The following is a 12,894-nucleotide window of genomic DNA, read 5'->3' on the forward strand; positions in this document are numbered from 1 at the left end:
GTAGAAATGTATATAAGAAGATTGAAATTTGGTTAATAAATGTTGATAATGTTATTTTGGGGTTCCGTCCATTACTTCCCATCATAGAATATCACCGGGTGGTATTGAGAGCGGGATGTTATTTTATACCTGAAGAGCATTATTCCAACGACCCGCTGGGCAGTGTCCAGGAAACTTCAGGTTTTTTCCGCTGGGAGATTGCTGAACCAATGGATTTGGTTGATGTGAGTACCTAAGAATTCAACGTTCTACATGGATTCTGTGAAGATATGAAAATATGATGAATTGTATGTGTGTATAATCAATTACTAGAGATTTTATAAAGTAATTCTGGGAAAATAATGAGATGCAACTTAAACAACCCATACGTAGACGTACGTAGGTTTTGAGTTGGTCCCTTTAATGGATCATTTGATAAAGATGAGGTTTAACATTATTAAAACTGTCTACAAAGTCTGGGCAATTGTCTCAGAAAATGATTTGAGTGTTTCCACTTTTGGTTAACTTACCCTAACGATGTCACTATAAAACGCTTATTGGATTTTCTCCGTCCGGGTACTACATTTGAAATAAAACTGCCCTTTAAGGCAATTTTTTTTTCTTCTTCTTCCCAGTATGAGAGGAGTTGCTATATTTATTGAATAAACCTTTTTCCATAAAGTTCGAGCGAATTAAGATTGAATCTCGACGTAACTTATAACGTCGTACAAAGCCTAGGGTATCCATCAAACGATCATTGCTGGATTAATGTGATGTAGTTCAGTAAATAAAATATATTGCATGAGAGAACAATCTGCTTCTATTAAAAAGCGAAAAATCCGTTTCCTAATCAATGAATGTCGATTTAACTCGTTGACTGCTAATCTATTCCTTTTGTGCATGTGAGAATCTCTGCGGAGACACGTGTGGACCTGTAGGGCTATTTCCTGGGAATTGTGTCGTTACTATGTGCCAGATGTTAAGACTACAAACCATTGTAATTGGGTTATTTGTGGGATTTCTTCGTCATTTCAATAGCATTGGGTCTATAATATTGACCAAAATATGGGTTTCTGATTGTAAATCAAGTATTGGTATGTTTTGCCTAGACAGAAACTGCCGGCAGTGTTTGTTTAAGATACAAACTGAACGTTTTAGCAGCTTGCTTAGTTCGAATTAAAAGGTCAATTTATTCAAGGTAATATGCTTTATTCGAGGTAATACCGTGGGGTCAAAATGATCACAAGAACGGTGAGCAAAAATCCCAGAACCACACGGGGGGACCTTGTGAATGACCTGCAGAGAGCTGGAACCAAAATAACAAAGCCTACCATCAGTAACACATTACGCCGCCAGGGACTCAAATCCTGCAGTGCCAGACGTGTCCCCCTGCTTAAACCAGTACATGTCCAGGCCCGTCTGAAGTTTGCTAGAGAGCATTTGGATGATCCAGAAGAAGATTGGGAGAATGTCATATGGTCAGATGAAACCCAAATATAACTTTTTGGTAAAAACTCAACTCGTCGTGTTTGCATCCAAAGAACACCATCCCAACCATGAAGCATGGAGGTGGAAACATCATGCTTTGGGGATGCTTTTCTGCAAAGGGGACAGGACGACTGCACCGTATTGAGGGGAGGATGGATGGGGCCATGTATCGCGAGATCTTGGCCAACAACCTCCTTCCCTCAGTAAGAGCATTGAAGATGGGTCGTGGCTGGGTCTTCCAGCATGACAACGACCCGAAACACACAGCCAGGGCAACTAAGGAGTGGCTCCGTAAGAAGCATCTCAAGGTCCTGGAGTGGCCTAGCCAGTCTCCAGACCTGAACCCAATAGAAAATCTTTGGAGGGAGCTGAAAGTCCGTATTGCCCAGCGACAGCCCCGAAACCTGAAGGATCTGGAGAAGTGTATGGAGGAGTGGGCCAAAATCCCTGCTGCAGTGTGTGGAAACCTGGTCAAGAACTACAGGAAATGTATGATCTCTGTAATTGCAAACAAAGGTTTCTGTACCAAATATAAAGTTCTGCTTTTCTGATGTATCAAATACTTATGTCATGCAATAAAATGCAAATTAATTACTTAAAAATCATACAATGTGATTTTCTGGATTTTTGTTTTAGATTCCGTCTCTCACAGTTGAAGTGTACCTATGATAAAAATTACAGACCTCTACATGCTTTGTAAGTAGGAAAACCCGCAAAATCGGCAGTGTATCAAATACTTGTTCTCCCCACGGTGTGTGTGTATATATATTTTTTTTTGGTAAGAGTTTCCATGTTTTAGTCCACTGGTGAAAGCGAGTCGTGCTCGTTGGGCTATATCGGGCCGTAAGGGATGCAGTAGAGGTCTGAATAGTTGAATCGGAAACTTTCTTCAATCATTTCTGATTACTGTTGCCGAGTTTTATAGTTTATGTAACACCAGTGAATTTGAGCAGGTAGTTAATGTATTCTAACATTATAATATGTTTCCATTATGTGGAACAGTGTCCGGTCATTAAAGTGGATTGCAGTTCGAGATTATTTTTACAGGGACAGTGCACATTAATCAATGTTTCAATAAAAGTGCCGGTTTTAGCCAGCCGGCTAATTTTCAACCACAGTCCCTGGGCAGGTTATTAAGAACAATTACAGTACAGACAATCAATGAGCAGTGAGCACATGCAGAGCAACATAGAACAAGCAACACGTAGCACGCAGACAGAGCAATAGCACAAAAAGCAACAAACACATAAAAGCAACAAAGTGTTTCCACAACTCACAAGCTACAGACAACATGGAAAGCAGCAATACACAGCTAGGGATAATATTCACTAGTCTGATTGGCCTTTAGCCATGTCTTCATGTTTTTTGTGAAGGTGTGAAAGGTGGTACAGTTGTGTCTCTCTGATGGCAGTGTATTCCAGACATGGGAAGCTCTCACAGAGAAAGCAGATCGACTAAAGGTGCTTTTCCTTAAGGGAACTATAGTCACCTCTCATGGCAGACCTTGTGGCTCTGCTGCCATAGGTTTGAGTTTTCATTTAACAAAAGTACTGAGTGGATGGGGAGCCAGGCCATTTAGGATCTTGAATACAAGACATACGTCAGTGTATTGCATAAGATTTTTCCAACTGAGGAGCTCATGCTTTCTGAGGATGTAACAGTGATGATGACAATTGGGCTTCCTATCAAGCACTTTGAGAGCCTGTTTGTAGACAGACTGAATGGGTTTTAATGTTGTACAGCAAGCTTGGGCCCAACTAGTCAAGCAGTATGTATGTTAAGGGAGACGTACGTCTCAAACAACTGTTTCATAGATGCCTGAGATCAAATATCACTGATTCCTTAGGCTGAGAAATTGACTACATTTGTGACCCGGAAAAAAAAGTATTACATTTAGTAACGATACCAGGATAACGTTATATGGTTATGGAAAAGAGAGACCAGTCATATCATATGATATGGGAGGGAATCGTTAGTGGCGAGACAGATTTTGCTGTGTCTAAGGGTAGCACATGCTAAATTAAGCACACAAACGTTGGGGTACATTAAAACAAAAATGATTTGAGGGAGTACAGTGGACTTATTATGTTATGTTTGTAGTTATAACTTTGGGTTGCTGATTAAGATGTAGTATAGTGGATATTGATGAAATGTACACTTTCTCTAGGATGAGAATGGGGGTGGTCATTTTCCTCTCTTTGAAATGTTTCCCCGGGGCTATGGTCTTGGCGAGAGCAGTGAGTGTGACTGAGACCGAAACTACCAAATTAACTAAGGCCTGGCCATTTTTGTTTGTTTTTACCTTAAGATTTGCAAATACCCACACACAACACACTTGTTATGACTATTTGTTGGTGTTTTTCAAATACTATGTCTGATTTATTGTGAGTGTTCTATTTCAGCGTAGCCTAGTGGTTACAGTAAATCCCACAGGGTAGCCTAGTGGTTACCGTAAATCCCGGCAGGGTAGCCTAGTGGTTAGAGTGTTGGACTAGTAACTGAAAGGTTGCAAGTTCAAATCCCCGAGCTGACAATGTACAAATCTGTTGTTCTGCCCCTGAACAGGCAGTTAACCCACTGTTCCTAGGCCGTCATTGAAAATAGGAATTTGTTATTAACTGACTTGCCTAGTTAAATAAAGGTAAAATAAAGTTTGGGTTTAGTGAGTTTTCCATTTGTCTTTGTGCCAAGGTATCTTAAAGGGACACGCACACACAAATAGAATTTTCTGGAGTTTTAATTGAACACAAGTTAAATATTTTGATAAGATACACTGGAAACTTGCATTTCGTTTCCAGTATGACATTGACTGTTTTTCATTATTTAGTCTAATATAGTAAGAAACCCTTCTTTGAAGGGTTTGTATGACCTCTGACATCTGTCCTGACTTTCCAGTGTGGTTTGATCACCCTCATTGGAAAGCTATTTGGATAATGAATTTAAGGTCAATTGTAATACTAATTTGAAGGTAATTTGTAATATTGATAATTATGATGAAGTTTATAGTTCTTAGCCATATTTGTGATTTGGACCAATGTGAAGAAGGAGAGGGTGTTGCCTTTGACTAAGGCTAGGCTTAAGTCCATTTTACTATGACCGTATAGGTGCAACTATTTTTCTTTATGGAGTTGTTAAGGATAGTGATTCTAATTAAATTATTTGAAATGATTTTGTTTTATTTTTAACCAGTAGTAGTGTTTTTTTTAATACACATTACTCACACTGGGAGTCATGCATCAAAATGGAGGAGGTAACAGTCCTCTGAGGTTTTGGATTGAAGTTTACACACCTTTAGTGATATATAGAAGTGTATTGAGTGACATGTGAAGGAATGTATTGTTGTGTTGTTTGTTCTGTTCTGATACAAATCTCACCAGAATAGGTCTGCTGGATGGTTGGGATGTGGTCTATCTTCCTGATCCTGTGGCTCTGCGATGATGTTGACAGTGTGATGGGGAGTATAAGCCAATTTGAAAAAATTGTTGTTTCAATATAATGTGTTATTCTCTTTGACATACATTTAGACATTGGTATTAAGAATAATTGGTAAACGTAATAATTTATCATATAGCCAATGCTTGTCTGGATTTCCTGAATCAAAAATGAACTGAGCTAAACTGTTGTTTTGATCTTTCCTCTCTCGAGGTCACAGTCGGTGGCTTAATGCATAAAAGGGATAATTTGCCCACGAGAAGTGTGAACCTCAAAACCCCCCCAAGCTGGCTGAAGAAGAGTGACAAAGGCGTTCAATACGGCCCTGTCTGCACCACTTCAACAGAGAGACCTGAGTCCGAGCCAGCAACCGATGTACAGCATCCAATCTAAGCTGTTTTTACTCGCATGTCTTTTCTCTCAGGAGTGTGACAGGAGTCCACATTGAGTGAGCATGGGGAGAAATCTGTTCCAAACTTCTCTCATGTTGTTGGTTGACAAATGGACTAGACATAATGGGTGGTAAATGTGGTGGTGGCTCAGGTGAGACATTGAAATTGGGACATTATCATGGACATCCACTTTGAACTGTAAAGCTATCTGAAAACAATGACGAAGACGGCAGCAGAATCAGTGCCTGAAGCGTTGGGGGGGAGGCATTGGTCAACAACTGTGCCCAAAATTGATTGTAGAGGTCTACACAGTGCTGAAATAGTAATTTAGATTAAGAATGATGCATTAGGATACTGATCTGTAATTATAATCATGATAAGAAAGTTAATACTAGAATGATTGGATAATTATGCAGTATGTTAATATAAATGTACATTCTGCCAATGTGTGTTGAATTGAGGGTTTTGAGTGATTGGTCCTATCACTGAGCAATGTCATTCTACAATTTGGTTGGAAAATTAATTGGGTTTTGATTATGATTTGGAAACTGAATGATTTTTAAAACTGACGGATTGATTGGTGAATGGGTAGATTGAAACTGATCCTAATCTATTTGACTTAGTTCCACTACCAAATTACGTTTTTGATGATAGTGATAATAGTCAGGAACTATAGCAGGTATGGTGTTATTAATGGCAGAGAGACTATAGGAGTTGCCTTATAAATAGTGGAATCATGACGCTTGTCTCGGGTCATGTTCATTAGGCACCAACGGAATACATTTTTACTTAAACCAGGAGTCACTACCTGGATTTGTCCAACAAGATATGCTAATTTTAGTTTCTAGAAATAGTTATTTCCACCATGCTGATCCATTGGAGTGTGATAGATAACTAATAACTAATGCATATTTTATTAAACTCCATTGTTGCATGCACTGCATTATGCATTAAATATTTGATTTTCACTCTCTATGAAGATATAGCCTTGAATCATATAAACTGTATGCATCTTTTGCTTTTCTTCAACTGCTGCCAGTCTTTGAATACAAGTGATTTATGTCATTGTGCTGTGTCTTGTAATTGCTACAAAACAAATTGTCCCTTCACAGAAAAACAACGATGATAAGGGCAAGGGGGTCTACTAAGCTATCCATTAAGATGGTCATACCAAGTATCATTTAGCTACTTGATTTTGAATTTAAGGACCCATTTAGGTATAATTAATATTTGTAAAGATTGTTATGAAACATTGAATTTGGCCTTACTGCCATTAGCCCATAGAAACACATTGAATAACAGATAGTCAAATAAATAAATAATAAAAGGATGTTTGTTTAAAAGTGTCCGTCTTCTGAGAGATAGGTGGACACCTGCTCGTCAAACATCTCATTCCAAAATCATGGGCATTAATATGGAGTTGCTGCTATATCACCCTCCACTCCTCTGGGAAGGCTTTCCACTAGATGTTGGAACATTGCTGCGAGGACTTGCTTCCATTCAGCCACAAGAGCATTAGTGAGGTTGGGCACGGATATTGGGCGATTAGGCGTGACCCGCAGTCGGCGATCCAATTCATCCCAAAGGTATTCGATGGGGTTGAGGTCAAGGGCTCTGTGCAGGCCAGTCAAGTCCTTCCACACCGATCTCGATAAACCATTTCTGTATGGACCTCGCTTTGTGCACGGGGGTATTGTCATGCTGAAACAGGAAAGAGCCTTCCCCAAACTGTTGCCAAAGTTGGAAGCACAGAATCATCTAGCATGTCAATGTATAATGTAGCATTACAATTTCCCTTCACTGGAACTAATGGGCCTAGCCTGAACCATGAAAAACAGCACCAGACCATTATTCCTCCTCCACCAAACTTTACAGTTGGCACCATGCAGTCCGGCAGGTAGCGTTCTCCTGGCATCCGCCAAACCCATATTAGTCCATGGGACTGCCAGATGGTGACGCATGATTCATCACTCCAGAGAACGTGCTTCCACCGCTCCAGTGTCAAATGGTGCAGATTTTTACACAACTCCAGCCGACACTTGGCACTGCACGTGGTGATCTTTTGTGTGCGACTGCTCGGCCATGGAAACCCATTTCATGAAGTTCCCGATGAACAGTTATTGTGCGGACGTTGCATCCAGAGGCAATTTGGAACTTGGTAGTGAGTGTTGCAACGGAGGGCCGGCAATTTTTTAATACATTTTTTGTGACGAACTGACTTGTTGGAAAGATGGCATTCTATGCCGGTGCCACATTGAAAGTCACTGAGCTCTTCAGTAAGGCCATTCTAATGCCAATGTTTGTCTATGGAGATTGCATGTGGCTGAAATAGCTGAATCCACTCATTTGAAGGGGTGTCCACATACCTTTGTTTATATAGTGTATAAGAAAGATCAGGAAATTATTTTTTATTTAGTTTGACCCATATTTCACCAATTTCTTTTTCCATATTTACTTCCATTCATTTTTTAAACTGGTACCGCTACCTTGAGACGAGTCAAATAACCAACATGTACGTGTTCGTGAGAGTCTCGGTGTGTAATCCCAAAACTGCTCGGGAACTACAGACAAGAGGTTGGCAGATCGACAATAGCGACTTCGGAGCAAAACGGAGAAACACCATCGTGTTCTTGAGTTTCATCTTTTCGTAGAGGGGTTTGGACGCTACAGGAGTTCTCGGGATGTCTCATGGTTTGACAAACACAGCTGTAGCTTGGCCACCTTCCACTGCAGAAGGCCACCATTGGCGGATGCGGTGGATTGAGATGCAGCGCATTCAAAAAACTTAAAACGGATTTTGTTGAGGATTTTTTGATTATGCTAATTAGATTTCCACGGGTATAGAGAATAGGTGCCATTTGGGGTGCAGAGAAAGTATATTGAATTGAATGCTCACAGCGTTAGAGGCTGCGATGGCAGCGTCGCCCCCCCTGTCCCCTCCACCGTTGAGCTCTCCTCTCTCCTTGCCGTCCTCCAGCTCCACCGACACGGCACCCGGACCCTTCTTCTTCTTCAGCTTGGCCAAGATGGATGACTCCCTCTCTGGGAAGGGAGGCATCTCCTCCAGCACAGTGGCCTGAAGAGGGGGGAGGGAGGGATGTGGTTACAGTTATGACAATGTGACTAAACCAGTCAGAGGTCAGGCCTGTGACCGTATAGCAATGTCCATGACCGTGGTTGAGGTTTACATTTGAAACACTGAACCGTATCTGAACACGGCAAGGTTATGTTGTTGATGCTCTGTTGGCCCGCAGTCAAATCGAAAGGTATTCTACAGTGGCTTCAGAAAGTACTCATAACTCTTGACTTTCTCCACATTTTGTTGTGTTACAGGAACATTTTTACTAAATTAATTCATAACGAAAAGCTGAAATGTCTCAAGCCAATAAGTATTCATACCCTTTGTTATGGCAAGCTTAAATAAAGTTCAGGAGTGAAAATGTGCTTAACAAGTCATAATAAATTGCATGGACCCACTCTGTGTGCAGTAATAGTGTTTAACATGATTTTTGAATGACTACCTCATCTCTGTACCCCACACAATTATCTGTAAGGTCCCTCAGTTGAGCAGTGAATTTCAAAACAGATTCCATCACAAAGACCAGGGAGGATTTCCAATCCCTCGCAATGGCACCTATTGGTAGATGGTAACCATTTTAAAAAGCAGACATTAAATAAATGCATTGTTTGCAACAAGGCACTTAAAAATACTGCTAAAATTAGGCAAGTCCATTAACTTTTTATACAGAATAGAAAGTGTAATTGTATGGGTATGCTTGTAATCATTAAGAACTGCAGAGCTTTTCAGGATAAAAAACAGAAACGAAATGGAGCTAAGCACAGGCAAAATCCAAGAGGAAAAACTGTTTGTCTGCTTTCCACCAGACAGGACTAAAACAAAACTAAAACACAATCTACTCAAGAGTTGCTTACCAAGAAGACAGTGAATGCTCCTGACCTAGTTACAGTTTTGACTTAAATCTGTTTGAAAATCTAGGACAAGACTTTAAAATGGCTGTCTAGAAATGATAAACAATCAATTTGACAGAGCTTGAAGAACTTTTAAAATAATAAAATAGGCAAACAGTGTACAATCCAGGACTGCAAATATCTTAGAGACCTACCCAGAAAGGCTCACAGCTGTTATCGCTGCCAAAGGTGATTCTAAAATGTACTGACTCAGGGGTGTGAATACTTATGTAAATTTGATCTTTCTGTATTTTATTTTATTATTTTCAATACATTTGCAAAGATATCTAAAAACATGTTTTCACATTGACATTATGGGGTATTGTGTGTAAAGAGAGAAAATCTATCGAAATAAGTGAAGGGGTATGAATACTTTCCAAAGGCACTGTAAGTGCATATAAAATGGCAACATATTTTACAGTAAACAATAAAAAATAAAGAAGTGAAAGAGATGAAGAAACACGTGCAGAGCTGCGATAGCCTGACACCTCACACTAAATTCTTCCTCTGCTCTGTTGTTCGCTACAGAGAGTCTGAAACTGCTACCGTAGAAGTCGTTTGTATGACTTTAAAATGAAGGGTGTGGTACAAAACAATTTAAATCAGTGATTGGATAGTGTATCAAATCTAACCAGAGGATCAAAATTGATCACGACATCTTGTAGTCTGGCCCAACCCATCAGTTTCTGGGACCAATCAGAACGGTAAGAATGTGTTCACATTCTAGAAACCGTCGGGGAGAGTGGCAAATCCAGACTCATTGTGGAAAAGAAACGTCAGTTGGTCAGAGCGATGTGGATGGGTAGCCAGGCAAGAGCTGTGTGTGCAGTGATAACACTCCCTGGCACAGTCACATATTCGACTCTCACACTGGAGACCAGGGTTCAATCCCTGTACCCACCCTTCCAACCTGTCACAGAGTGTCAGAACGCCTACAAATATATAGACCTCTTTTTTTGCCGATCAAAAACCCCAAAAGCTCACCAGGACGTCGGTGCTGGCGATGGAGGAGAGCTTGAGGTACTCCACGGCCCTCTGCTGCAGCTCCACGTCTGAGTTCCTGATCTGGCTGTCGGAGCGAAGCACCTCCTGGATCGTGGCCTTGGTCTCGGGGAACAGGTTGATGAACTTGATGTAGGCGGAGAGCAGCAGGGCGCGCGTGGGCACCGAACACAGGTGGAACTTTGAGTGGAGCAGGTTGAACTGGACCAGAGGGCTGGAGAGAGGGATGAGAAAGAGAGAGAAGACAGAGAGAGAGAGAGGGGAGCAGTAAAAGAGTTCAAATGATCGTGGGAAGAGAGGATGAGAATGGAGGAGAAGAGGGAGAGAAGGATGACAAAAAGGTAGAACCATAAAAAGAAATGAGAAAGATGGGGAAGAAAAACCTGATTAATACATCAGAAAATAAGAACACCCCGCATATTTGTGTGCGTCTCAGGTTGATGATGTCACTGGTGTGGGAGAGGCCACCACTCACCTAGAGCGGGGATCCCCGGCGATGAGGTTTCCAAACTCTCCCAGGATGTACCCCCCCACCTTCACCATGTTCTCATGACAGGCTGGGGCCTGCAGCGCCTGGAGGGGGAGGAGGGGGACAGTTAGAAATGTAAGTAATTTGAACAGATTTTATGATAGCCAAATGCTATGGATCTTCAGAGCCGTGTTCAGTAGGCACTGTGCGTCTGTGTGTGTATGTGTGTGTGTATTGTATGTTTTCCCCCTCGTGAGTGCCTCTGTTTGTGTCTGTGTTAAAGAGTGTGTAACCCAGCGTTTCCCAAACTGTGGGTCGCCTGATATGAAAATGGTGTCGTGGGAGAATTTATAAAACAAACAAATTACTCAAACGGGGAGGAAATAATAAACATATATATTTTTTTATAATACATTTTAATAGTTTTAAAAATGTTTTCACCGTAATGTACTCAACCAGGGAATATGATTGAGGAATTTCCAAGCTGAGACAAAAAGAGCACATTGGATCCAGACGTATCCGGCTTGGGGAACCCCTACCTCAAAGACAGTCTTGGCGGCATAGCCCTGCACGTCATCGCGGTTGATGACAATCTGGATGACGCGGTACCACACCTCCTCACTGACGTAGTCCCCGGCAATGCGGATGAGGTTAAGGATGGTGTCAACATACCATGAGTAGTCCACTGCATACTTTTCTGCCAGGATGGCCACCTTCAACACCTGGGAGAGAAGGGAGCAGAGGTTACACCAGGGGTTCCTAAACCTTTTAGGCCTATGACCCCATTTTGATATCTGAAATTTCTTGCAGCTCCACCCATATGATATTTTTAAGTACAACAGCCAAGTTGTACGTTTTTATTTGGGGCTATGGCAGTCAATTGAAAAACATTTTCATTTAGATTTTTAAGATTAACCACATTACAATGATTTTGAGACACAAAGACGATATGATAATATATATCTACATATATATTTTTTTAAATTCGGAATTTTATAAATTCTCCCACGACACCATTTTCATATCAGGTGACCCACAGTTTGGGAAATGCTGGGTTACACACTCTTTAACGCAGACACAAACAGAGGCACTCACGAGGGGGAAAACATACAATACACACACACACACGCATACCATCTCCTCTCTGATGGAGTAGTCGGCTGTCTCCAGGTAGCTGAGCATCTCGGCAACTATCTGCTTGGCGTTGCTACGGTCACACATGGCGTAGAGCAGGTCAGCAGCCCTCTGGCGAACACTCACATCCCTTTCAGTCTGAAGAGAAAAAAAGGTAGAAAATGTGTTACAAACACCAAAGTACTTCAAACAAAGTGTTAATCAAAAAAGCAGCGTCTCATCTGAACAGTGTGTGTGTAGCGTGCGTGTGTTTGACAGAGACAGACCTTGAGTGCGTTGATGACGGTCTCGATGTGCGTCTTGACGGCCTCATGGGAGAACTCCGAGCTGGCCAGGGTACACATGCTTTCCAGAGCCAGGTAGCGCAGATTGGTCTCTCTGTGCTGCAAGAACTGACCTAGCTGGTTACAGGCACGCACCAGCAGGTTGGGCTCACTGGAGAGGGGGAGGTAGGAGGGAGAAAAAAAAATGAGTAAGCCACACCATAATTGCCATTCTTTAGGTTTAGGATGAGAAAGAGAGAAAGAGACAGAGAGAGAGTAGAAATAAGAATATACTCTGTGTGTGTGTGTGTGTGTAAATGTATTCCACATTTTGTTGTATTACAGGCTTGATAAAAACTATTTCTCTCACCAATCTACTAAGAATACCCCATGAAATACAGTATTCCATAAAGTATTCAATACATGTTATTATCACCTTTGGCATCGATTGCATCTGTTAGTCTTTCTGGCTAAGTCTAAGAGCTTTGCACACCTGGATTGTACAAAATTTGCACATTATTATTTTTAAAGCTCTGTCAAGTTGGTTGTTGACCACTGCTTGAAAGCCATTTTCAAGTCTTGCCATACATTTTCAAGCCAATTTAAGGAAAAACTGAAACAAGGCAACTCAGGAACATTCAATGTCGTTTTGGTAAGCAACTCCAGTATATATTTGGCCTTGTGTATTAGGTTATTGTCCTGCTGAAAGGTGAATGTCTCCAAGTGTCTGTTGGAAAACTGAACCAGGTTTTCGCCTGTGCTAAGC

The 12,894-nt window shown here is 41.3% G+C and overlaps 1 protein-coding gene across 8 annotated transcripts in view; it reads right to left on the reverse strand.

Moving 5' to 3' along the window:
• Positions 1 to 12,894, reverse strand: part of LOC110521915 (AP-2 complex subunit alpha-2) — a 67,718-nt gene that overhangs the window by 15,633 nt on the left and 39,191 nt on the right. For all 8 annotated transcript variants that reach the window (XM_021599869.2, XM_021599873.2, XM_021599871.2 and 5 more), the window contains 6 exons: positions 12,132 to 12,300; positions 11,866 to 12,003; positions 11,271 to 11,453; positions 10,738 to 10,835; positions 10,245 to 10,476; positions 8,188 to 8,367 (listed from right to left, as the gene is read on the reverse strand). In XM_021599869.2, the coding sequence (XP_021455544.1) occupies positions 8,188 to 8,367; positions 10,245 to 10,476; positions 10,738 to 10,835; positions 11,271 to 11,453; positions 11,866 to 12,003; positions 12,132 to 12,300 (1,000 nt within the window). The remainder of the gene's footprint in view (positions 1 to 8,187; positions 8,368 to 10,244; positions 10,477 to 10,737; positions 10,836 to 11,270; positions 11,454 to 11,865; positions 12,004 to 12,131; positions 12,301 to 12,894) is intronic.

The sequence above is a fragment of the Oncorhynchus mykiss genome, chromosome 30 (assembly GCF_013265735.2).
Source record: "Oncorhynchus mykiss isolate Arlee chromosome 30, USDA_OmykA_1.1, whole genome shotgun sequence".
In the NCBI taxonomy this organism is placed as follows: Eukaryota; Metazoa; Chordata; class Actinopteri; order Salmoniformes; family Salmonidae; genus Oncorhynchus; species Oncorhynchus mykiss.